Here is a 26573-nt window from a genome sequence, read left to right as displayed (position 1 = left end):
AAGTCCAGTGTGAAGTTTCCACAGTCATTGATGGTTTGGGGTGCCATGTCATCGGCTGGTGTTGGTCCACTGTGTTTTCTGAGGTCCAAGCAGCCGTCTACCAGGAAGTTTTAGAGCACTTCATGCTTCCTGCTGCTGACCAACTTTATGGAGATGCAGATTTCATTTTCCAACAGGACTTGGCACCTGCACACAGTGCCAAAGCTACCAGGACCATGGTATCCCTGTTCTTAATTGGCCAGCAAACTCGCCTGACCTTAACCCTATAGAAAATCTATGGGGTATTGGGAAGAGGAAGATGCTATACGCCAGACCCAACAATGCAGAAGAGCTGAAGGCCACTATCAGAGCAACCTGGGCTCTCATAACACCTGAGCAGTGCCACAGACTGATCGACTCCATGCCACGCCGCATTGCTGCAGTAATTCAGGTAAAAGGAGCCCCAACTAAGTATTGAGTGCTGTACATGCTCATACTTTTCATGTTCATACTTTTCAGTTGGCCAGCATTTCTAAAAATCCTTTTTTTTGTATTGGTCTTAAGTAATATTCTAATTTTCTGAGATACTGAATTTGGGATTTTCATTAGTTGTCAGTTATAATCATCAAAATTAAAAGAAATAAACATTTGAAATATATCTGTCTGTGTGTAATGAATGAATATAATATACAAGTTTCACTTTTTGAATGGAATTACTGAAATAAAACAACTTTTTCATGATATTCTAATTATATGACCAGCACCTGTATATCGCACTTGCACATATAATAATAGCTTTTTTAATAATTTAGACAGAATTTTCTTTTTGCCTTAAACATCTTTGACATGTTAGCAATTGTTACATATGACAATTAAACTCACTTGTGTATTTTCTAATGTTTTTTTTCTTTTAATGCTCACCAAGGCAGCATTTAGTTATGCAAAAATACAGTAAAACACTAATATTATGAACTATTATTACAATTTAAATGAACTGTATTCATTTTTAAAATTACATTTATAATTTTTCTGACCCAGACTTTTGAAAATTAGTGTACATGCTACGATTAGACAATACAAAAACATTTTCAAACACGAAACACATCTTATATAATGCTTATATAAGATATTTATCCCAGCTCTCCCTTAATATTTTAGGAATGTTCCTCTACTGAAACCGGAGAGTTGCAATGTAGTACAATGTCACGACTAGGTCAGAGGGTCTTCACTAATCAGATGTGTTCATGCTGAGAGAAACTCTTAGCAACACAAGACGCCTGCTGACAGCACATGTAAAAATAGGCAGGCTTAGTTCACCCGATTGTCATTTACAGTTTATTGATATGTTCAGATCAAAGACAAATAAATAAAATGAAAATAGTTTTTAGAAGTTCACTTTTTGTCCATTATAAGGACACATTCATTGTTCTTAATGTGAACCCTCCCAGATGAGAACTTTGTCTCTTGTCTCCCATCCCTATAGACAGTTTTAACGGTTCCATCCGGGAACATCCTCCTCTTGTACAGTGAAGTGTGGATCTCTCTCTGCCCATTAGTAAACTCCACCATCTTTTCACCATGTCTGTGGAAGCAGTGTGTAAGAGAGTAAATAAAAAAGCAGCAGAAAAATGAAGGAAACAAACCAACAAACAGGAAAGGCAGACATTCATCTTACTGTGATATCTTGACAATAGTTCCATCTGGAAAAATGCTTTCCTCTCGACCATCGGAGTGGAGAATCTTGACGGTGCCATCCGGGAAGGATATTTCCCTTGTGCCATCAGGATGGTGTTTTTCTAGGGAAATGTAACATTTAAACAGACATTTATAATCCCAAATTCAAATTACCCTGACATTTTTAAAATACATTCACTTAGAAAGTGCTAGTAGACAAATAATTACAAAGAAACCGCAAGTAAAGGCTAATTCCTGTAGTGAAAAATAAATATACCAAAATATTTTTGAAATACATTTATTTTAAGCTAAGTATACTACAAATACATTTATGTACTTAATACAAATACCCTGCAATTGTACATTTAGTATACTAAATTGATATACTTAAAGTCTGCTAAATTGGATACTAAATTGGAAACTAATTTTGTACTTAATGTACTTTAGTTATCCGGAAATATTGAAGTACAACTAAAGATATACTTAAGTATATATGATTGTGCTAAAATTTTAAAATATCTTGCATTTAAAGACTGATATTATACAGAGGTCATACTATCCTTACTAATAGTGATATTAAAACACATTTTAGGCTTAATATTGAGAATAATATGTTTCAATAAAGAAGTACTCCAAATAAAGTTTAATTATAATATTTATATCTGTAAGTCTCAAGCGATATATCAGTAAATTTGTTAATGGATTTGTAGTATGAAATAAATGTGTTTTAAATACATTTTGGTATAGGTTTTTTCACTGGGGTCACACTGCACTGACAGACGCAGACCAATGCCAACAATCACTAGATTACAGTGAGTCATTTCTCAGACATTCCACGACCCGACAAAAGCAGACTGAACGTGGAAACATTAAAACAAGCGCCGACCAAAAGCAACAGACATTGGGTCAGACAAAACCCACCGAAGCGTCTGTCACTGTTGGTCAGCGTTGTCTGTGCAGTGTGAGTTGGCATTAAACACGTTGAATTAAACATGAAATGTTGAAGTCGAAAGACTGAAATAGTAATGTACTCCAATAGTTAGAAATATTTTTCATTTTTTTTTACAGTGTATGTCAACAAAAGAACATGTTTTCTTCTAACCTCTTTGGTTGTTTGGAAACTGTACAACCTCCAAACCAGATGGATAGGTTGAGTGAGTTGTTTGAGCATCACAATAGTAGTATATCTATATAAACAGAATTTAAAACAGGTTAATTGTAAACTAAAATGGCAAAACCAAACAATAATTAAAAAAAAAAAATTTTTTTTAAAAATTGGTATAAAAAGGAAAAACTTCTAAAAAAAAATCTAAAGGAAACCATACTAAAAGTGAAAACCAAAATACAAAATGAAATAAAAATAAAAATAAGTGACATTTTGAAACCTGTGAAAAACCCTAATCTGAAGACTATCTGAAAAATACAAATTCAGGAACAAAGACAAAAGGTGTGGTGAATTACGGGAAACAAAAATCAAAGCTTAAGCCTGTAGGAACATGCAAATATTCTGGTGAATGTCCACAAAATATTTAGTGAATTTTGAAATGTTGCAATACAGCAGCAGTAAATGTGGGAACAGACTTGAATAGACATCCTTGATACACACCACAGTCCCGTCAGCCAGCGTGCGTTTAACATCTCCATTGAAGAAGGAAACAGTGACCGACTTGTCAACACCAATCTCTTTCTTTGTTCCATTGCGAAATGTGATCACACGACATCCGTTCAAGAAAAGACGTTCTACCTAAGAGAACATTTTGAAAAAGGGTTGGAAGATAATGCGTGATTCAAATTTCTAATTGCAAAACACCCTCCTTACTCTTCCATCTGGATAGTGAGTTTCCTCCCGTACTTTGTTTTTTCTGGCCTGGGATGCCATTTGTGCATCGTTGCAGTCAGTATGATGATAAAACAAACTTCCCTGTGAACAAAAGCGTCATTATGATACTATGATACATTGCACATTTCATAATAGAAACTGGGTCAGAGTCTATTCTGTCATGATGAGTGACAGTGATGCGCGGGTTGATCCGAAATGAGCGGGTGCCTGCGGTCACCCGCGGTTACCCGCGGTTACGAGTCATCCAAAAATATTTTTAATGATATTCGGGTCGCGGTCGGTCGGGTCGTTTGTAATAAAGATGCCAATTAAACCTTTGTAATTTATACAAGAGAGCATATGAGCGGAGTGGAGCGGTGAGAATCTCCGCTCATCATCGCTCACGGAAATGTTCGCTCCCCCGCTCAAAGCTACATCAGGCCGCTCCGCTCATCATCGCTCAGCGCTCAACGCAGTTTGCTCCGCGCTCCACTCAAATCGCCCCCCGCTCGCTCCAAAAAACGAAAAATAAAATAAAATAAATCTACATGTATATAACTTTTAGCTTAGACCACAGCCTTACCTCCTAAAGAACTAATGAGCAACAACAACATTTTTCAAATAGAAATGTTTTATTTCAAATTACAAATTAGACCTAGCCTATGTAAGAAGGAATATAGCCTACGTACACAAAGTCCTGTAAAATTAAACGAATAAATGGGCCTAATAATATAAATAACAATTATATAAACAAAAATATAGCCTACATACAAATTTTAAAAGTAAATTTAGCCTACTATAAGGCCAGAATTTTGATAAGTGAACTTTTGCGCAACGCGCACGATTAAAATTTAAATGGGCGTATCCATTGTACACACAAACTGCTGTAAAATAAAACGAATAAATGGGCCTAATAATATAAATAAAATGTATATAAATATATATAATTTATTTATATGAAAAAATATACATTAACGTTTTAAAAGTAGGCTAAATTAGCCTAATTATTAGGCCAACATTCTTATAACTGAACTATTGCGCAGCGCGCAGGATTAAAATTTAAATGGGCTTGTATCAATTGTTTGAATATTACGCTATATTTAATTTACTTTGTTACAGGTTACCATATTCAATTTGCTAACCTTTTGCTTTCTTCCCAGCTTGTTCACATCACACTGCATGTTTACGAGAGATGTGTCTTTTTAGATTCCAAAATGAATCTTTACTGACTGGAATGATGTCTCCACATTCGTTTTCTTCTACCACAATATAGTTAGTTTTATATTATAGTAGCCTACACCTGTGACTTCTTATTTTCCTTTTTGAAGTAGCCTACTTTTTGAACTCCATTATTGAGCCGAGTTTTGACTTAAAATAGAATCCATCTTGCAGTCATCAACAGTAAGACTGAGTCAGGCTTGACTGAGCATGCTTCAGAATCGTGGTGTGCGCGGAGCGAAATTGGAGCGGGAAATAGGGCGACGCTCCGTCCTTTTAAAAATGCCGCTCTGCGCTCTGTCCAAAAATGCGGGTCAGGAAGCGGGTCGGGTACAATATTTTCTACTTTTCTTTTTGCGGTCCGAGTTGCGGGCGGGTTAGTTGAAAACGTCGGTCGGGTGCGGGTTGTTTATACATTGACCCGCGCATCACTGATGAGTGATACATGGGATAAAATACACTCAGAAAAAAAGGTACAAAAGCTGTCACTGAGGTGCATTTAAAAGGAACAAGTGTACCTTTTGAAAATGTGATTGCTTTTGTACCTTTTTTTCTGAGAAGTGTATGTAATTCCTTCAAGCTCTGAGAGTACTGATGTTGACTGCCTGCATCGGGAACTGAACTGTGCCTTTAAGAGAAAAGTAAATACCTTTCCGCCACTCATGCCATTGTTCTGTGGACTGTCAGTGGAAAGTGCAGAATTCTTTCCTTTTGAAAAACATAACACCAAACATATAGCGAGTTGAACACAGTAGGCTTAGATTCAGTGATGACAACTTGTATTTTAGTTCATAAGAGATGAAGCACAAGCAAACATACTTACTCAAAGAGTCGGCTGAGCATTCTGTTATCCTGTTAGCTTTGGTAAAAGCGTGTCCATTTGCCTGTCCATCAAATAACAAGAACCAAGAATAACTTGAAAAAGACACTGAAATCAAATGCTTTCAATAAACAGTATTGCACTAAATATCATTTTTGTTCTGTTATCCATTGAAATATCAAAAAAGAAAAGGAAATGTATTTATTCACTTACATAAATCAAACAAATAGATGATGATACAGATGATCTGCATGCTTAATCATGCATGTCACAACAATATGCACAGTGATTGAATAAATATATTATGTGAAAGTGATTCTGCATTTATTCTCTGTTCCGTTAAATTGAATAGCTCTTTGTGTTCATAAATTATGAACATGGCAAACAATTACAAAATAAAATCAGGATTTAACACTTACACTGTATGAAATGAAGATGGGTATGCATTGCACAAGCATGAATTAATTATAAAGAGCCGAGTCAATTATCTGACACTGGGCTTTGAGAGCCACCATGAATTATTTCTGAAGAGATTAAAGGGCACTTGAGAACACATTACACACCTCAACGGCTTTAGCAATTGAGTTTATAACTAGTTGTATGGGTCCTTACAGCAAATGACTAAAAATAAAAAAGGAAATATTGACTTTAAAGTAAAAGAATATTTTCATAATTAATATTTTATAGCAAGACCATGCACATTAATAATGTTTGCATACTAACATCGCTCTGTTGTGTCCTATGGATGGTGGGTTTGTTAAAGGCTGGAGTTGCGCTCCTAACACGAGGGGTCTTCTGTGGTTCCTCTCTGCTTTTCTCAAACTGAAGCACAACATATGTGTTATTCATTGAGGCATATATAAATACAGATATTTGTTTTTGTTCTGATTATAGATCATAACCTGCTGAGAAATATTGCCCTCCATGTTTAAATATTTAGGTATATGAGATAACATTTAAGTAACTTTGCTTTGTCAACAAGCAGTCATTCGAGTATTAGTAGACTGTCTGCTTAATATTTGCTAACACTTTACTGACTATAAGTAACTTTGCAACTACGAGTCAACATATTATACTAAATCTAACCTGACAGTCTACTAATGAAAGTTAGTTGACATGTAGTTGCAAATTAATGAAATTAATGAGTTAGTTGACATGTAGTTGCAAATTAATGAGTTAGATGACATGTAGTTGCAAAGTAATGAGATAGTTGACATGTAGTTGCAAATTAATGAGATATTTGACATGTTGTTGCAAATTAATGAGTTAGTTGCAAATTAATTGCAAATTAATGAGTTAGTTGACATGTAGATGCAAAGTTAATTATAGTTAGTAGAATGTCTAAAGTGGACTGTCTAAAAAAAGTGTAATCAACCGTTTATTCAAAAAGATCGTTTTCATTCTGCCCTGCTTTCCATATAGAGTATCTAAATATTCTTAAAATAAGAAATGTCCTTTGAGCAAAATTGCCAAATGTACTAAGGCACTTATAATAAAACAAAATTATAGGAGACTTGACATCTATATTATATTTTAATAAATAAATAAATAAAAGTTATATATTCAAATTGTATTTCAATAAATAAAAATAAACTTCAAAGTGCAAAGGGAAAATGTACAATATTGGGAAATATTGTAAACCTCTTTAAATTTAGTTATGTTTCTCTGAAAACAAAACTTAATGGCCTGGTTTCAGACAGGGCTTAGATTAAGCCAGAATTTGGCTTTAGTTCAATAAGGACATTTAAGTAGCTTTTATAAATGTGTATAAAAATATAGTTTAAATCTAAATATTTAATCTGTGGATCATTATTGAATAAGGTTTGAATTTACTCTCACTGCGCTGTATGATCCAGCATGAGGAGCAGAGGAACCAGCGCCCTGGGGTAAACTCTTGTTCACATTAAACCTGCTGTGAAGCTCCTGGTTCTCTCGGATGAGGGCTTCTACACGGCTCTGGAGGAGACTGTGGGCCTGTGACCAGTGAGACTCCCTCTCCATCAACTGCTGCTTCAGAGATGAGATCTGCTGGCTCAGATCCTACAGTAAATGCACAGTGATTTAAACATGATATGAAGTACTTTCTGAATGCATATTGCTATTAAAACCATGTAAAAAAAAACATACTAAAAAAAACTTAAAAATAAAGGTTCTTGTTTGGCATCTATAGCTCCATGAAGAACCATCGACATCTATAGAAACTTTCCACTGCATGAAAGGGTCTTTATAGTGGAAAAAGTTATATATAGAAAAAAATGGTTCTTTAAAGAACAACTTACTGAAAGGTTCTTTGGGGAGCCCAAAATGATGGTTCTATGAAATCGCTGCGAGACCCCCCTTTTGTAACTTGTATTTTAATAGTGTATAAGAAGTAAAGTGGTGGTTCTTTACAAGGTCACACATGGAGATGTGATGTGAAAAAGGAAGAAACTTTGGTCTAAAATGTCTTGTTTTTACCTGAGGTTCATGAAGTTCTTTCGTAATACTGAGCAAAGGTCTGCAGCCATCCTCTCCTTTGAAACCATGCGCTTCCATCTCAGACCTAGTCAAATTCAGGAATATGTTCAATCAGAGATAGAAACTTAGAAATGTTCTGTTTTCAGTTGAAAACGATGTTGTGTACGTGGCCCTTAAGTTGATAACTAATGAAATGGAAATGAATGAATCAAAAACATACCCAGACAGCAAAATAGTGTCAGCCCAGATCAGGCCCACATCACACGTACCAGATGTGGGCCGGATCTGGGCCGACACTATGTTTCTGTCTGGGTACTTAAGCTAGACAATGACTTTCTTCTAGAGCTGCTGTAGGGCCAAAACAATCTTTGTTGCATTCATTTCCTATTATCACTGTAAAGCTGCTTTGAAACAATCTGTATTGTAAAAAGCGCTATATAAATGAAGGTGACGACTTAGGTTTCAGGGCATATAGAGTTTCTCTTCAAAATACCAAAACATTGGTCAAAGTCATAATCTTTCTACAAAACCTGATTGAAGTATGTGGTTTCTCTTTCTCCATGCCATGTGCGATGCCTTCTGGAGTAACCTTGACTTTTGGAAATGTCTTTGTGAGAGTGTCAGGAACAGAAGGTGGTCTAAAATCAGAGTAGATCCCTCTTTCTTCTGTTTTCTTGGAGCAGTTAGCCATAGACCCCTCTAAGCTCTTGAGTTCAGAATCACTGCTGAAGCTTGAAGAACTAGACGTAGGAGTTGAAGTGCGATGTTCTTCATTGAATTGAGTCTCACTCGGGGCATCACTAGCATAGTCTCCATCCGACAGATCCAGACTCTGATCTTTGTGATCCGTGTGCCTTGAAAGATAATGAGGAAACGGACTGTGAGGCTGAGAATTGGGTCCGTCTTCGCTGCTAGAGCTGTCGTTAGATTCACTAAGAGCCAGTGACTCCATCACCTCATCGGTTAAATTGACTTCTTTAGACGTCTCTTTGGTATGTCCGCTTTGACGGTGGTTTTTGGTAAGACAGTTTTTCTCATGGACTTTGACAATGTGGTCATTAACTTTTTTAAAGCCAACACTCCTGCTTTGTGTCGGAGCAGATCCACTTGGCTTACTTCCATTGGTTTTACCATAATTCCTTACAACTCTTTCCCTGTGCTTACTTTTAAGTGAGACTGCATTGTTAGCATTATTAGCAGTCAAAGCTTTGACTTTCCCTTTGTTGTTTGATGAAAAATAATCGTCTTGTAGAGCAATGGTCTTCTTTAGAGAGTCTTCCAGGCCAGGTTTTTGGTCACTGAGGTTTCCCACACCCTTCAGTGAAGGACTGCTCCTATTTGGCATCTCTTCACTGGGTCGTACTGACTGCTGACTGGGCTTCATGTTCATCATTTGTGGACTAATAGAGCATCTCCTCTTTAGACTTAGTGAGCAGTCCTTAACCTTCGAAATTTTAGATGTTCCTTCTCCTTTACGAAGAAAATTCCTCTTCTCTGCTCCTCTGATTTGTGTACTAGCCTGTGAAACAGAAAGGATAATGCTTAGAACACACTCAATCTGCAGAAGAGTTTAAGAGTTTAAATGCTGCTCATACCTGATTCTCATATTGGAGAACAGCCTGGTCTGTTTTTAGATGTTCTTCAACAAACTCTTCAAATGTTTTTTGCTCTTCTCTCAGTCCTGGTCGAATAGGCCTGTGTTAAAATTATATTTCTTTTTAAATTCTACAGCACTCACACTATACATATTGCAAAATTCTTCTATTATACACTTGTGACGAACATGATGCACTGAGTCAGATGATTCACTGAGTCACATGATGCACTGAGTCACATGATGTGTGGAGCACATGGCTTAAGAGAGTTGGAAGATGGCAGTTAAAGGGCAATGCCTTGTGCAGTGGGAAGATGTGGGAAGTTAATCCCTGCATATCTCCAATCACCAAGCTGCATTTATTTGGTCAAAACATAGTAAAAGCAGCAATATTGTGAAACATTATTACAATACAATATATTTTAAAATGTAATTAATTTATTCCTGTGATGTCAAAGCTGAATTTTCAGCAGCATTACTCCAGTTTTCAGTGTCACATGATCCTTCAGAAAATTGTGCTGATTAATACTTTTATAGAAATCATGATCATTATTTTTAGGATTCTCTGATGAATATAAAGTCCAAAAGAACTGTATTTAATTGAAATAGAAAACTTTTGTAGCAATGTAAACTATCACTTTTGATCAATTTAATGCATCCTTGATGAATAAGATTTCTTTAAAAAAATCTTAACCCAAACTTTTGAACGATAGTGTATATGAAACTAATTAGCCTCTTAAGTGACTTGAATGGCTTATTGCTTTTACTTAAAAAAAACAGCAATATAATTATAAATATCAATAAACAGTTAAATTAATCATACAAATTTCAACCAAGTAAGTCATTAGGCTAATTGAGTCAGTTATATTAATTAACTTTATATTTAATGTAGGTCACGTGTGTTTCAGAATTTGACAACAACTTAAAAAGTGGCTCATCCAGTCAGTATTTAGAGTGAAAACTAAATGTTTTCTGCATCATATACCTTTCCTCTGGGTTTGGTGGGAGACCTTGCCTCAGTCCGAAAGGGCTAAGAGGACAGTCGTCTTGTGCAGGTTCTGAAGACTCTTCTTCAATAGGAGACAAGCATCTGAGCTCTGCTGCTTGTGCAACATCTGCAATACAAATTCAGATCTCATGTAATATTATGATGACTCAACTTCTTGGCATAGTTTAGTGTACGGGAAGTCAGGTAACCTGAACTTCGAGAAACAAATGTACTGCAATTCACCTTTCCAACCTTATGCAAGATATAAAGTTTTAGAAATTAACGTCTGCATTGTTAGTAATAGTGAACTAAAAATCGGCTTGCTGTGCAAATATATAAGGTGTGGCAAATCTTTTAAACAGGTCATAAAAGGCAATACTTGCCCTTCAGCTATTTTTTTTCTTTCACATATCTGCTCAAGCTTGTCTGGACAAGCCACTAAATAGATCTAATAAAAGGGTGTTTAGAAAAGAATATCAATAACCTTCACATTTTTTCATGTACATTTGTTATAACATGCATGGTGTAGTCAACACGCCCACTATTGTCCTGCCTAAATATGCTCAGTTCTTATTTTGATCTTTGCATTTTTAGCAGACTTTTTTTATTTATTTATTTTTTTTATGTTTGTTTGCTTTGTCCACTGTCAACCTTCCTGACACTTGATCTCTATCAATGCACGCTCACTGAGTGCTCTTTAAAAGATTTAAACTTCAGTTGTCTTTGATGACTGTACTTGTCTTTTTCAAAGCAGTTCGTGACATCAGGCATTTAACTTCTCAACAGGTAGAGACTTGAACGCTCAGGCGGAGGAAGGGCTTCGCCTTTAAGTCTGAGGAGCTTTAAAATGCTCAGCTTTGGGAGCACAGACATTCAACATCTACACCCTTTAGGAAGCGGTTCAGTCCAGGGATCTGTAAAATATGGAGAATAACGACACAGACTGTCAGGAGAACATCGACAAAAGCAGAGCGCTTTATATTTTCTACTCTTCTGTGGTTGTGCTGGAGTTTATCTTGGGTCTCCTGCTGAACATTTCAGTTATCCATCTCTTCGTCATCAAGCTCAAGTTCTGGAAATCTAAAACCATTGACATTTTCCTGTTCAATCTGGTCCTGGCTGACATTTTGTTGCTGATTGGATTGCCCGTAAAGGCGTATAACTTTCAGCAATGTAGTGAAAATAAGGTCGTGTGCAAAGTACAGCTCTTTCTGCAGTTTCTCAACCGAGGAGCCAGCATCGCTTTCCTGACGGTCATCTCCATTTATCGATATTTTAGCGTCGTCCATCCAGGGAAGAGGAAACTCCTTTGGATTTTGAAACGATCACCTCAGATTTCTATATTTATCTGGGTGCTACTGGGAATTTTGACTATTCCGGCCATGTTGCAAAGTTTTATCAGGTGCAACAGCAATGAAAACGATGAGGAGGCCAGCTTGGTCGTTCTACTGAGGGAAATTGTGTTTTTTACCCAGATTCTGATCCCCTTTTTTGTTCTTGTGTACTGCTCAATACGGATAATCAAAAGACTCAATCAGAAGTCGGTGGGTGACAAGACTAAGCTCCGGAGAGCGATGTTCCTCGTCACTACGGTGGTTCTCGTCTTTGCCATCTGCTTCTTGCCGTATACCTTTACAAGAGTGGTGCAGCTAAAGAATGGGTTTGTAATGAAAGAGGAAAAAGTTGCTGTCGTTAAACTATACGATGGGTTTATTTGTCTCTCTTATCTGAACTGTCTGCTGGATCCAATCCTGTACTGTCTGAGCAGCAGTAAATTTAAGAAGTTATACATATCAATGTATCTCCCCTTTCTGCTGAAGAAGGAACAAGCGGAAATTTCAGATGACACTGCAGATGATTGAACCTGAGCATGCCAGCTGAAAAAGAGGATTCTTGGAAAGACTGTTTTGGGGATTTTTTTGTAAATTATTTGCAATTGTATTGTGTTTAATACATTTGAATAGTTGACTTGACACATCATGACATCGTGTCCAAGACTTTTTTTTTTTTTTTTTTTTTTTTTTTTTAAATCAAAGTCTGGATTTTAGTTAAAAACTTTAAGGAATGTTTATCTTATGCACTGTAATCATTTTAAATGACCATTTTGCCTTTATAGTTCATTCTAAATGGTCCTGCGGTGTGACAATTTTAAATTCACAAATAGTCCATGTATTCTCATTTTGCATTCTACTTATGTCCTCATATTATTGTACTATTTAACAATTAATAAAATATGAGGTTATGAAAGCTGTATGCATAATAATGACAAAACAATTAGTCATATGCCATTTAAAATAGTTTTAAATGGCGTAGCATGTCACACTGAAGCATTTTTAACAGCTTTATCTCCCGTTTACACAATGTGTCTTGCACATATTGGACATTCTGATGTGAGTGATGTATTTGTAAATGTGACTCATGATTTGGACTCACAGACGGTTGTCTGTTTTCTCTTTAACAGGAAATGTATGATTCTAGAGACTTCTCTGTCAGGCACAGAGGAGGAAGAAATGTCCAAGATTTTGTTTTACTTGCATTCTATGTTAGGCTACTATAAAAAAAAATGTTTGCATGTATTATTATTGTTTTGATTATTAATGTAGAGAATATAGTATCTCAAACTGATTTTTATCACAACACTATTGTAAGATAAAGGACTTCTCTATTCCTACCATTGATGTTATTAGTTGCCAGCAGAGCTTCTGACTTATTTTCAACCTGGCCGGAATATGAGGGTTTGGTTGAGCTTTCCTTGAAGGGATCTAAATTCTCAGTAGTGTTGTTGAGATCAGCTTCTGAAGTGCTCTGAGGTGTCTGGGCTTGCCAGTGTGCTAAGAATGTGGGAGATAAAATCAGCCCTGAAAGAGAAAGGAAGGTTCTGTAATGACAGTGGTCAACTATAGTGATAAGTATACTGCATTTGCAGAGCTGATGGCTTGGTGGTTAAAGCTGAAAAAAAGGTTGTAATGCAAATGCCACATGAGGGTTTCTCCAGTCATACCTGGACTGATGAGAGAGAGCAGTGTGTTCTGTTCCTGTAAAACCCTCTGCAACTGATTCACCTGACGCTGAAGGAGAAGCTCATTCTGGCCTGGATTCTGTTCAGACAGAGATATAAAAATCTAAATCTGTATTGAGATTCAAAATGTAAAGGTTCTATACTCTATAATATGCATTGAAGGGATAGTTCACTTTGAAATGAAATTTTGGTATGTTTTAGCTTACCTCAAGGGCATCCAAGATGTAGGTGTCTTTTTTTCCGCAGTAGTTTCAATTTGGTATTTTTAGGTCAAACAGTTCTTGTCTGTCAGTCAAATAATGCAGGTCTATGGTCACCACCTCAAAGAGCAAGCACAGAGTCCAAATTAAAACAATTCCCCATCTTCCAAATTAAACAATTCCCCATCGTAAGTACACATTGATGGCCTAAGACACGAAACGAGAGGTTTGTGTGAGAAAACGAACAGTATTTATATCGTTGTTACCTCTTGAACACAACCACGTCCAAATGATCTGAGGGCGCGGGCGGGTATAGAAATATACACTAGATGTCGCATTGGCTACTGCAGTTCATTGGAACGAAACCGTAGCCAAGGCGACATCTAGTGTATAGTCTATATATCTATACCCGCCCGCACCCTCAGATCATTTGGACGCGGCTGTGTTCAATAGGTAACAACGATACTGTTCGTTTTCTCACACAAACCGCTCGTTTCGTGTCTTAGGCCATCAATGTGTACTTATGATGGGGAATTGTTTCATTTGGACGATGGGGAATTGTAAAAAGACACCTACATCTTGGATGCCCTTGAGGTAAGCTAAAACATACCAAAATTTCATTTCAAAGTGAACTATCCCTTTAAGCTAATAGAGTCACTTGTAAGTGTTGCAACAAACCTATTCCACACTTCTTAATATATTTATAATAATAATTATTAGAATCAAACATTGACAGAGAAATATTTGTACTTTTAGGTTTTATTAATTTACAGTTATTTAAATAATCACAGTTAACCCCTTAAGTGTTTTTTTTTGTTTTTTTTTTGTGAATAAACATGAAAATGCACATTCCGAACTTAAATGGTTGTAATTCAAGAATGCTTTGGAATATAGGCGTAAGATTGGTCTTGTTTTAAAGAAGACATTTGGCAGATTTGTAGAAGTGAAATAAATTTAGAAAGTGAAACAGAAAAAAAGTTATAGAAGTTTGAGTTTATGAAAATGTACAATGTAAAAATTTTATATAAAATATATATTTTCAAAACATGTTGGACTCTAAAACTGCAAGAAACTGAAAGCCAAAAATCTGAACAAGTTGTGTTTCAAATTTTAGGTTGATATCTCAAAAAATGAGCTTTCAGTAAGATATAAAGGTGCCTACATTTCCATGTATGTTTTGAGTGATCTGAACCATATATTTCCATAATTTTCATACAATTTATGAAGTAGACATCCTATTCAGAAGTAGTATGGGAAGTTTGGCAGATTCTGATATGAATTCAACCTCTAACAAACACATAAAAAGAACACGTATGTGCGTTATAGTTTGCTGCCACATCACAAATGGTGAATCTATGATTTTTTTCTTTATATTTAAAACATTTTCACACCTTTTTTTCAAAAAAAAAAATTTAATGGATGTTATCTTTTGAACTCTTGGCATGAAAACAAACTGAGATTTCTACCATTCTTTCATGATTTTTCATGTTCATTACCATTTCAAAATAAAGGTCTGAAGTTGCAAATTAATAAATTACGACTCCTCTGTAATTTATTTTGAAGATCACCAAATATGAAAACTAGAGATTGTTAGCTTTCAAATGATATATAGTTTGTCAATATTAGTTTAGGTTTAGTATAGGATATTGCTGTTTTTTTAGTATAGGATATTGGTGGGCACTATGAAATCAAATTGGACAATTCCTATTTTTAATGGAATATTGCAGGATTTATTATAAATGATTTATCCATGCATATCACTATTTTTTATTTTAATTAATGTGCCCTCATAATCTTTAATCAAAATAAAGCAGCGACATCTCATAGAGAAAATCAAGTCCCGTCCTACATTTATTCTTGTTCGAGAAGCCATTTCACCCAGATGTATGTCAAAAAGCTGTTATGTTTATTTAAAAAAAAAAAAAAAATTCTAATAAGAATGTTTGGGGTGTGAGTGTGTGCAGTTTAACAAAAATGTTCGGCAAGTATTGGCAAGTTATGTTTACCAAATAAACATAACTTGCTCCCCTATACATTCTACAGACTAAAAGTAACTTTGCAAGTAAATGCCAACTTATTCTACTAACCCTAACCTTAACAGTCTACTAATACTCTAATGAGAATGAGTTGACATTGCAAAGTTACTCAGGTGTCTAAAGTGGACCATCGAAATAAAGTGTAACCAAAAATTGTTTAAAACCAATACACATTGAATAAAAATATTTGTAATTTTATGTAACGATTTAATTTAAAAAAATGCAGTACCATTGCCATACCATAGTCTAATCAAAATACAAATATCAAAGGTTTCTTTGTACAGAAAATATGTGTAACATTACTGAGTGTTTTTCAGAGTGAAAGTCAGGACCATTTAATATCAGAACATCTTTTCTGTTTACCTGTGAGTTTACATCTAAAGGTAGTATTAGCTATAAGACAATAGATTTCTGCTTAAACATGGCTTCATCTTACACATCTTACACACCTGCAAATTCCAACTTGCACATTATTTACTGAGATTCTAAAGGCCACATTCAGCATTCATAATGTCCACTAACTCATTGATAAACAATACAAATGAATACAAATGTAAAAACCAAAAGAGACTGACCTCCTGAGGGGATCTTTGAGACATTATATGTTGGGCAGGTTGGCAGGCGGCTCTGCCCATTTCAGATATCCGCTGTTCCTCAAACGCCTCCTGACTCACTGACTTAGGGTCAGACTCACTCATTTGGCGGATCGACTGGTTTTCTTCATGATGCTGGACAACAGAGCCGACAGATTGAGACTCCAAACTGTCTGTCTTTGGGCTTAAACTGGTTTCTACCACAGTTCGGTTTTGGGGTATTTCTGCAGACATTGCCCTCAAGTTTGACTGTAGAACTTTGGTGAAAGATGTTTGATTGTTGTTATGAAATCAATATAGCATTAGTTATGGACAAACAAATGAAGCAAACTAAAACAAAATCAATACAATCTTAACTAATCTTAAAATCTCATGCCTTAATTCAACTCCATGTAAACACAAAACTGATACATAATCTTTGCAATTTAACATCAACAAAACTACAACTTACCTTGATCAATTCTTTAATCTGGTGAAAGTGAGCAATGAGCATATACATGTGTGGACTTATGCGGCCATGCACACCCTACAGCGGACAGTTTCAACTGTACTACAGTAGTTATAGTAACTGTAAACAGTGGATGTTGATACCGGATTAAAATGACAAACCTTGAATGCTTCCTACAGTTTTGCTGAATGGGATAGACTGAGGAAAACAAGCTAAAAATCTAGTGTATTTTTCTGCATGTTTTTTTTTTCTCCATTGCACTATTTTTGCCTTGTTAGCTTTTTTTGCTGTCATTCCGTCTATTTTCCATTCATTTCAAATCTTGATTACACTAGTATTTTTCTCATGGTTGCTTGGCTCAATGTTCACAATTGCAAAATTAGGCTGTTCTGTTTGTGTATTGAGTCGGATGACTCCTAGTCTCTCAGTTGATAATTAACTTGTTGATTTGCTCTTTATTATTTGTGACACTGATGAGAATATTCTTTTAAGGAGGATTGAATTGATATGTATTTTATTTCATTACTTTAAACCGGTATTAAAATATTGAAATTAAATACATTATTTACTTAGCCGGGTCTTAAGAAACAAACTTGTAGTTTCTTTAATCGGTTGCTTTATAATGGATGACTTTCTCAGCCTATCCTTTCTTCTCTACTTTATTTCTTATAGTTTTTCTCAATGCAATTTTAGTACCAAACCAATATGAAATAAAACCAATGATGTATAATCAAATAAAAAAAGTCCAGCTCTGATAAATCATGTGATCAGAAACAGTAATGGTGGGTTCAAACGCACTGATCGACAAACACTATTTGACCTGGTCCATGTCCTTGTTAGGACAATGATTGACTGATGAGTGACGGCCCTATGATGTTTGTTGTACTGATATGCTTAAAAGATTGAAAACCTCTCAAAGTCCCTGCCTGTCAATGCTCCAACATGAAGGTTCACAAAGCTGTTCTTTTACTAAGTCTATTCCTTTTTACAGGTAAGCCAACATATATTTATTCACAGCGCCTTAATTATTAGGCTATTTATGCGATCTATAAATGAACAAAAATAAAATGAACTGAGTGAAATCTATAACTAATAGCATTCATTTATCTGTATATCATTAACAACTCATGTTACCTTCAGATTTCCAAAGGGCCCAGACCGAAAGCACAGGCAAGTAAATCTGAAAATTTGTTTTTTCAATTCATGTTTTGATAGTTCCATTGATCAAGTTTCAGATCTTTATATTTTAGAAATAATCTGTAGTTGGCAAGGGCTTACATGGGCTTTTGTTCAGGATAATTTTGCTTTGTTGGTTTCACTGAATCTAGATAGCACAGTCCACAGAACCCATTCGTCTTACTTCATCAACATCGGTAATCATGTGTTTATGATTAGAAGCGTAACTTTCTCTTTTTGCCACCCTTTTTTACAGATGTTCTGGAAGCATATATTAAAACGGATGGGGCCTGGATAGTGAAATTGCCTAAAGTTCTATACACTGTGAAAACAGTGGAAGAATGTGCCTCCAAGTGCGACAAAGAGACTTCCTTTACATGCAGGTGCAAGTCAGACCATAACTATAACTCTCAAAATATATTGTGTTGCACTAGTGCAGACTGATCTGATGTAAAAAGCAATGACAAATGATTTATTCTGCTCTATTATGTTAAAATACTGGGTATATATGTGCTTTGCAGGTCCTTTTTGTACATCGAAAAAGATCAGGATTGTGTAACATTACCTGCCAACTCAAAAACTGATCAGATACTGCGAAGAATGAGTGCTGTTCTCTATGAGAAAAAGGGTAAGATTTTATAGCCCAATCTATTTGATCACTTTACAGATGTGAAAGTTTAATAGCAGATGATGTTATGAATTATCTTCAGCATGAGTACATTATGAATTATAATTATAAATGGTTACGCTTTTTCTTGTTGTTTTTTTCTTCTTCAAAAGTCAGTCCGAGTTAATATTTAATCTAGATTTATCAAAGTTTAGTTTGGTCCATGTCAGTAAACAAAGTAAAGAAGATTATCTGAAAATCTATCGTCCAATGAGGGATTTCTCTTTCAAATGCAAATCAAGTGCTGTCTAGGTTAAACAATGAGAAATGTTTCGCTCAAAATATACCTGATGGATGTTGTTTTAACAAGCATACTTAAAGTCAATGGTTCTCAACTGGTTTTGCATTAAGACCCAGATTTTACATGTAAAATCATGTAGTGAATAGTATTATCATAAAAAAGTCCTTAAAATCAAACATTTTAAAATAGTCACAAACTGCATAAGACCATCAATGTAGAAAATAATTGACACAACATAGGTAGATTATAAAAATAGACCATTGTTTAAATGCATTACCAGCAGAATTGTAATTTACTGGGCAAACCCTTGGCTATCGCATGGAACAAACAATGGGCCAAAATACTGTAGAGCTTGTTTCACCATACAGTACGTTGACATCAACAGATTTTGCCCTACCTTTGATCTAAAAAGACGGTTTCTTTTGCCATCTTAACTATAGCACTTATTTTGTCACATTTCAGTATTAGCATTTACCATCTTTCCCTTATGTCAGAAAAGACATGAGACCCATTTTTGTATCACAAACTACATACCTTGTGAGAACCACTCCACTTGTGGGCCAAAAGAATGTACAGTAACTACCAATAAGGAAATTAATACATCATCGTCTGTACTGTATCAACATCAAATGAAATGAGTGTACTAGATTGTACTACTGTAGCTACAGTTAATGTGTTTTTAAGTATGTTGTAATGAATGCATTGAATTCCTTCATACAGAGTACTTACTGGAATGCGTGAATGGCATTGGCATGGATTACAGAGGGACAAAATCCAAGACAAAATCAGGAAAAACATGTCAGCGATGGGAGGGAACTTTCCCCCATGTGCCAAAGTAATTCTTAATTTGAATTTCTCAATCGTTATGCTGTAAAAGAGAAAACAGCTTTAGGAAATACAGAAACTAGTGGTTAAGTCAGCTAATTAACCTCAATAGTAACTTTCTACAGCATAACGCCAAAGACACATCCAAAAGCTGACTTGGAGTCCAACTTTTGTCGAAACCCGGATGGAGACAAGGGGGGTCCCTGGTGCTACACTACAGATCCACAGAAACGATGGGAGAACTGCGATATCCAAGACTGCACAGGTATTTAGCAAAGTAACTGCTAAATCTTGAGGGCTTTCATACTGATGTGTGAATCTCATGCAAAAGTTAACCTAATTATGAAGAGCACTTGTGAAGTGAGCAGGGCATAGCATTAGCTGTGTCACTACCACTTTATCCTTTATCCATCTATATTCTGAACATTCTTAAATCCATATTTACAGTATTTCAACTTGTATGCAGTCTCTTTGTGCAGCGTTTGATAAAACTGGATTTAAATCCCTGGGAACATCACAACAATGATAATTAGCCTAGGTGTTAAAATAAATCAAGAAGATGTGCCACCCAGAATCATGTATTCATGAAAGAGAAGATTAGTTGCTTGAGACGTCCGTGCACGTTTCAATAACGGCCTTGTGGAAAAGCCTTTCGTGAAGGGATTCGGTTGCTCACTTTCATTTGGAGCAACCTTTTGAAGCAATGCACAAGAGTGCAAAAATGTGGAATTTGTCCCTTGAATCTGCTCTTTAATATCTCCAGAGGAATGTATACAGTGCAGTGGAGAAAACTACAGAGGCAAGATCTCCACTACTTTGAGTGGATTTACCTGCCAACGTTGGGACTCTCAAAAACCCCACAACCACGGTTACATCCCTTCAGCGTGAGACATTATCATTTATAGCACAAATGAGATATGGTCTATTTTGTGCATATTTTGACTATGGTCTGTCTTTTGCAGTCTTCCTGATAAGTATTTGGAAGAGAACTATTGCAGGAACCCCGATGGAGAGCCAAGGCCCTGGTGCTTTACCACCAGTCCATCCAAACGTTGGGAATCCTGCTCCATTCCACGATGTGGTAAGCAATGTTCTTGTCAATCATTGTGTGTCAAATGATTAGTCAACCATTAACTGGTCACCGTTTTCTTGTAGCAACTGAACCACCCACAATTGTACCAGAGCTGAATTGTACAAGTGGAGAAGGTAGCTCCTACAGGGGCACCATTGCGGTGACGGTCTCAGGAAAAACTTGCCAGGACTGGGCTTCCCAAAGTCCCCAAAAGCATTCCAGAACTCCAGAGAACTACCCATGCAAGTAAGCATCCACATGATGGATTTGATGAACTGGTTTTGAGAGACATTCAGGTTTTGATTAATTTCCCAAGAGTGTCAAATCCTACACATGGAGGACCACCTTTGTGCTGAGCAGCTAATCAAGGTGTTCAAGATTACTTGAAAATTACAGGTGTTTTGATCAGGGTTCAAACTCTGCAGGACAAGGCCCTTTCCGGAGCTTCAACCCCATTTAGCAAACATGAACCAGCTAATAAAGGTCTTCAGGATTACTAGGAACTTCCAGGCAAAAGTGTTGGAGTTAAACTCTGCAGGACAGGGCCCTCCAGGAGCAGGATTTGACACAGTTTAAGAAAGAAGTAGACAGACTTCTTCAAAGTCTGAATTATTCTGTAGGGCAAAGCTATGAAATTTTCTTGCCCCAGAATGCCAAACACATACAGAATAGTGACTGCACAGGGAATGCAACTAAAGTTTGTTTCCATCCCAGAGGCCTTGATGGGCGCTACTGCAGAAACCCTGATAATGAAAGAAGTCCATGGTGTTACACCACAGATCCAGAGACCCGCTGGGAGTACTGCAGTGTGCCTAGTTGTGGAGATCAACCAAGACCTGGTCGGTTTTGAAGGAGCTATTACAAACCATATAACATTAAATGTAGATTATGGTGTCCTTTCTTTGTATGTTACTTCATATGCCCCTAGAACTGGTGAAAGATCCATGTATAACGTAAGTAATTTATTCCCAGAGGAGCCGGTGATCCCTGAGGGTGAAGGATGTTATGAAGGTGATGGAACCTCCTACCGTGGTGCCATGTCAGAGACCATCAGTGGAAAGAAATGCCAGTTCTGGACATCCATGGAACCTCATAAACATTCCAAAACACCTCAGAAATTCCCTAAAGCGTAAGACACTAAACTGAACTATATCTTGAACTGTTGCAACTTTTGACTCCACTGATTTCTCCTCTGGCTCCTGCCATGATTTCACCCATCATGCAGAGATCTGAGGAGGAACCTGTGCAGGAATCCAGATGGTGACCGAGCCCCCTGGTGCTACACCACAGATCCCACAGTTCGGTGGGAGTATTGCAACATCGAGCGGTGTGAAGAAAAGCCCAGCTCATGGGTGCCTCCTACCAATCCATCAGAGGCTGCAGCTATTTTTCCACCTATTTTTCCACCTACTTCTCAGGAAATAGGTTAATCCACCTACAAGCTAACAGATTGTATCAAATGTCTGGGGAATAGTATTGACTAAGGGAGGAAGTGAGTTACAATGTGCTTTGTTTCCTTTTACAAGATTGTAAGGTTGGTAACGGAGCAAGTTACCGGGGTCCCACATCCACTACTATTATGGGAGTGACCTGCCAAGCATGGAGTTCTATGACCCCCCATCAGCATGCCAGTTTTACCCCTGAAACGCATCCAGACAAGGGTCTAGAGTCAAATGTAGGTCTATGAAGAATTTCAAGTATTTTTTCAAGGCAATTCCGGACATTTTAACACATTTTTTACTTGATTACACAATTAGCAATGCAGAAACCCAGACAGTGACGTGAACGGACCTTGGTGCTATACAACGGATCGAAATAAGAAGTGGGATTATTGCCAGATCCCAGACTGTGGTAACTGTTCTTAATATTCCTCTTGGAAATGCTTGATTCCAACTGCAAGGAAATTACCAAATGCTAATTGTTGTATTCGAGGCGCTCAAATATCCTTGTTATGGAAGATACTTGACATGCATATTCCTTTCTAATCAGATGGCCTGAAATGTGGACAACCAGCAACGAAACCCAAGCGGTGCTTTGGGCGGATCGTTGGGGGATGTATTTCCAAACCCCACTCCTGGCCTTGGCAGATCAGTCTTCGGACCAGGTATACCACCGAGCAACCCTCCTCTGCCTCTGTACTCATTTCCAGGCTCAGATGAATTGTAGTTATTAACTGTCATTTTCTGTCATGCCAGAAGCAACATTCATTTTTGTGGTGGAACGCTAATTGATGCACAATGGGTTCTAACTGCAGCTCACTGCCTAGAGAGGTAAGTGACTTTTTTAAAAATTGTTTGAGGAGACAAAAATGCAAATAAAGGGTTGAAAATGTTGCCAATGTTTAGAAGTGGAACCACTGTGCTAGTGGTTCTCACTCCACTACTGGGGATTCACAACACTGTACATTGCAATTATCTGTGGACTCCCTGAAATGGAGTTGACAACCAAGTACTCCACTAGCATATACAGATGACCTCAAAGCCTAAAGAGACAAGGAAAAAAAACCACACAACTCTTCAATGGGGTCTTTATACAGCAAATGGTTAAATGTGTACATACCACTATGCAGGTCTGAGAAACCATCTGCCTACAAGATCTTCCTTGGAATCCACACAGAACGTGCAAATGAACAATCCAAACAGGAGCGAGAAGTTTCGAAGATTATTAAGGGGCCAGCTGGAACTGACATCGCTCTTCTCAAGTTGGACAGGTTAGAGTATTCTGTGTGCAACTGTTGCCATTGCAACTGAAACAACACTCTGAATCTGGTGAAGTGTTTAATGTTTCATTTGTTTATACTTTTGTATATCCCAGTTTAATATACAGATAAAAGAATGATTAAGTGATTTAACAGTTGATTCATGAGTTTTAGATGGGATTGTCTGTACATTAGAGTAATGGCAGATGGAGAGTGTTGAGGAATCCTTATTGAAAACAGTCACTATCTTTGCAATTCGATTTGGTTACACTAGTGGCACAATACTTCTCGTTTAAGCATTATTTAATGTCTTTGTTGCGTTAAATGCAGTTCTGGCTTTTGAAACTGTAACCTCATTTTATTTATAAATGACATTACGAAGGAAAACTAATTTTGTCTGATTTTAGGCCTGCATTAATAAACGATCAGGTATTGCCTGCGTGCCTACCAGAAAAGGACTACATTGTACCAAGCAATACTGAATGCTATGTAACAGGCTGGGGGGAGACAGAGGGTAGGTAACTTTAACAAGTAGCTATAGCGAAATGGATTCTTTATCAAATCTCTTTACTGTTTTACTCGATAAATATGATTGATTATTGATTAAAGATTTTACAGTGTTCATAGCTTCAAGACCTTCTGTTTCCTAGGAACTGGTGGACAAGGTTTCCTGAAAGAAACCGGTTTCCCTGTAATTGAGAACAAAGTCTGCAACCGTGCATCTTTTTTGAATGGCCGCGTGAAGGAGCATGAGATGTGTGCAGGAAACATAGAAGGAGGAACTGACAGTTGTCAGGTAAGGGAGCTTGCACTATTTAGGTTCAGTCACCTCTCTGATTTAAACCCTAGTAAGCTGCCTACCTAGGCACCACTTTTAGCAATAATTATACACTGAAAAAAATGATATGATCAATAAGTTAGGACAGCACATGTTTTTACATTGCTTTACATTCTCATCAAGTTTAGCAATTTTCAACTTTTTTTATACGTTATACAAGATTCAACTCATCCTTTAAGTCAGTTTAATGTAATTTAAGTTGAAATGACTTAAACATCCAAGTTGACTGTACTTAAAAATTTAAGGCAGCAACTTTTTTTTAGTGTAGTTGTGTCCCAAATGACGAAATATACACTATGCACTTACAGTATACACTATGTACTTTTGCACTATGTACTAGAATAGTAATTTTAGAAGGTTATTTTGTCATTCAACATCAGAGTCTGATGCCCCTCCCACTCCACTATGTTATAAAAGTTGCGACAGTTGAGTGCATTGTCCAATAACATTCCACACTTCATTTCTTTCCATTCATTTAGTGCATCATCCGGGTATTTAAAGTGCACTTTTTCTTTTTGGATTTTTTAGTGTGAACACACTACTTGCACTGTTTATACTTAAAAACGTCATAGAATAGTGCACAAGTACACAAATTGGGACACACCTTATGAATACAAACAGACGTATCCATGTACAAATGCTTTGAAGGAAGCATTGCAAATATTTGTCACTGATAAAGCAACCTTAAGAATACATTTATTCAACATTGAAATATACTGTTAGAAAATAGTTTTATCCGATTAAGAAAATGACTAAATACTTGCATATACTAAGAATCATTAGCTTAGTAGCAACATATAACATCCCACTATTGCAATATTAGGGTTTAAGTACTTCATGTGGCGTACTTAACTATTTGGTTCGGAACAGAACCACTGATTTTCCATGCATGTTATCATTTTGATCACAACATGTAATCATTATTTTACCTTGCTCCTTGTTTTTGCTTAAATGAAAAAATTATGTTAGCTAACTGCATGATATATTGTCTTAGAACTGTGATTTCTGCAAAATGGATATTACTTTGACACAGTCACCTGATAACAGATTACTCTTAATTGTAAAGTAGAAACATGCATTTTCTGTGAAGCTGCTTTGAAACGATATGTATGGTGAACAATGCGCTGTACAAATAAATGTAAATTGTGCATTTAAAGGAATAGTTCACCCCAAAATTCAGTATTTTACTATAATCGTTATCTCACCCTCATGTTCTTCCAATCATTTATAACTTTCTTTCACAAATGAAATTTGAGACCTACAACAAAGGGAAAGATTTTAAGTGAATAACAGCTTAAATTGTGACGTGTTCCCCACACTTATACAGGGTGACAGCGGTGGGCCTCTTGTCTGCTACGCACAGAACACCTTCGTCCTTCAGGGAGTGACGTCATGGGGTCTTGGGTGTGCTATTGCCATGAAACCTGGAGTGTATACCCGCGTCTCCAAGTTTGTCGACTGGATAGAACGCAGCATGAAAGAAAACTGAGAATTATTCGGATTAGTCGAATGATGTGCAGCGGAATTTAAGTTAACTGCTGGTAAAATAATGAAATTACATTTTATTGATGCATAAGCTGTTTTAAAGTTACAGACCCCGTTAAGATGTTCAGTTTTACAAACTGTCAAGCCCACTTTCAGTCTGTACGGTTATATGCACAAGCCGGATGTGTTCCAATTTGAGGCAGTCCCCAGTGAACATGTTTTATTACAGAACTCTTCAAAGAACCAAAAATGTAATCAGATTTAAAAAAATGATAATTTCCTACATTAAAGCGATAGTAAACATCTTTGAAGAAAGTCTCTTTATTTGTGCTCCACAATACAAACAGTTTTGCTGTTACAGTAACAGTGCTCTAAAATGTGCAAACCCTAGTAAGCGACAGAAAAAAATAAGTATCATGAATAATTTAAGACAACATTTAGAAAAAAAAAAATATATATACAGATATTTTTATTGGGAGTTATTTAAAAAAAAAATTAAATAAACATCTTTGTCAAAAACATTCATTTAAAGAAATGTAAAATTAAAACAATAACTAACTATATATATATATATATAAACTACAGTCAATGACAAATCATTAGTTTGGGAACAATAATTACATAATTACATAGCTGTGGAAAATCATTGGTCCTTTGATTAGATTGCTACATATTTTCTAACCTTCTCAGCTTGATTACTAAATCAAATTCATATTTTAATAGTTC

The 26573-nt window shown here is 36.3% G+C and overlaps 4 protein-coding genes across 4 annotated transcripts; 2 read left to right on the top strand and 2 right to left on the bottom strand.

Moving 5' to 3' along the window:
• Window positions 1-891: 891 nt before the first annotated feature.
• Window positions 892-11313, bottom strand: LOC307168922 (uncharacterized protein; the record flags this gene model as incomplete). The annotated part of the gene is made up of 14 exons (XM_079889227.1): window positions 892-1561; window positions 1655-1775; window positions 2756-2840; window positions 3260-3397; window positions 3473-3574; window positions 5340-5398; window positions 5514-5574; window positions 6234-6332; window positions 7350-7550; window positions 7968-8052; window positions 8498-9486; window positions 9563-9662; window positions 10547-10676; window positions 11286-11313. 14 exons carry the CDS (start codon window positions 11311-11313, stop codon window positions 1372-1374), a joined length of 2388 nt encoding a protein of 795 aa, XP_079745353.1. The 3' UTR covers window positions 892-1371.
• A 46-nt stretch (window positions 11314-11359) lies between these two features.
• gpr31 (G protein-coupled receptor 31) lies at window positions 11360-12523 on the top strand. Its single transcript, XM_079889304.1, has one exon. The coding sequence runs from the start codon at window positions 11473-11475 to the stop codon at window positions 12409-12411; it is 939 nt and encodes a 312-aa protein (XP_079745430.1). The 5' UTR covers window positions 11360-11472; the 3' UTR covers window positions 12412-12523.
• Window positions 12524-13180: 657 nt separating this feature from the next.
• Window positions 13181-17162, bottom strand: LOC307168982 (uncharacterized protein; the record flags this gene model as incomplete). Its single annotated transcript, XM_079889305.1, has 4 exons — window positions 16849-17162; window positions 16380-16654; window positions 13551-13647; window positions 13181-13407 (listed from the first exon to the last, which is right to left on the bottom strand). Exons 2-4 carry the CDS (start codon window positions 16629-16631, stop codon window positions 13181-13183), a joined length of 576 nt encoding a protein of 191 aa, XP_079745431.1. The 5' UTR covers window positions 16632-16654; window positions 16849-17162.
• A 521-nt stretch (window positions 17163-17683) lies between these two features.
• plg (plasminogen) lies at window positions 17684-26288 on the top strand. Its single transcript, XM_079887877.1, has 20 exons — window positions 17684-17836; window positions 17986-18015; window positions 18278-18404; window positions 18543-18649; window positions 19650-19764; window positions 19880-20019; window positions 20518-20638; window positions 20717-20835; window positions 20910-21072; window positions 21541-21665; window positions 21799-21955; window positions 22052-22251; window positions 22353-22501; window positions 22584-22677; window positions 22816-22930; window positions 23022-23096; window positions 23396-23536; window positions 23932-24038; window positions 24175-24320; window positions 25690-26288. The coding sequence occupies exons 1-20, from the start codon at window positions 17788-17790 to the stop codon at window positions 25849-25851; spliced, it is 2442 nt and encodes an 813-aa protein (XP_079744003.1). The 5' UTR covers window positions 17684-17787; the 3' UTR covers window positions 25852-26288.
• Window positions 26289-26573: the final 285 nt, after the last annotated feature.

The sequence above is a fragment of the Squalius cephalus genome (genome assembly GCF_949319135.1).
Source record: "Squalius cephalus genome assembly, chromosome: 12".
NCBI classification, from domain to species: Eukaryota; Metazoa; Chordata; class Actinopteri; order Cypriniformes; family Leuciscidae; genus Squalius; species Squalius cephalus.
This window is presented reverse-complemented; position numbering and strand designations above follow the sequence as displayed.

What these genes read in the sequence shown, in the direction of transcription:
- gpr31 (XM_079889304.1), top strand. Translation starts at nt 11,473, where the DNA reads ATGGAGAATAACGACACAGACTGTCAGGAGAACATCGACAAAAGCAGA.
- plg (XM_079887877.1), top strand. Translation starts at nt 17,788, where the DNA reads ATGAAGGTTCACAAAGCTGTTCTTTTACTAAGTCTATTCCTTTTTACA. An exon ending in TGTTCTCTATGAGAAAAAGG is followed by an intron (nt 18,650 to 19,649) that starts GTAAGATTTTAT and finishes TCCTTCATACAG; the next exon opens with AGTACTTACTGGAATGCGTG. An exon ending in CCAGAGAACTACCCATGCAA is followed by an intron (nt 21,073 to 21,540) that starts GTAAGCATCCAC and finishes TTTCCATCCCAG; the next exon opens with AGGCCTTGATGGGCGCTACT.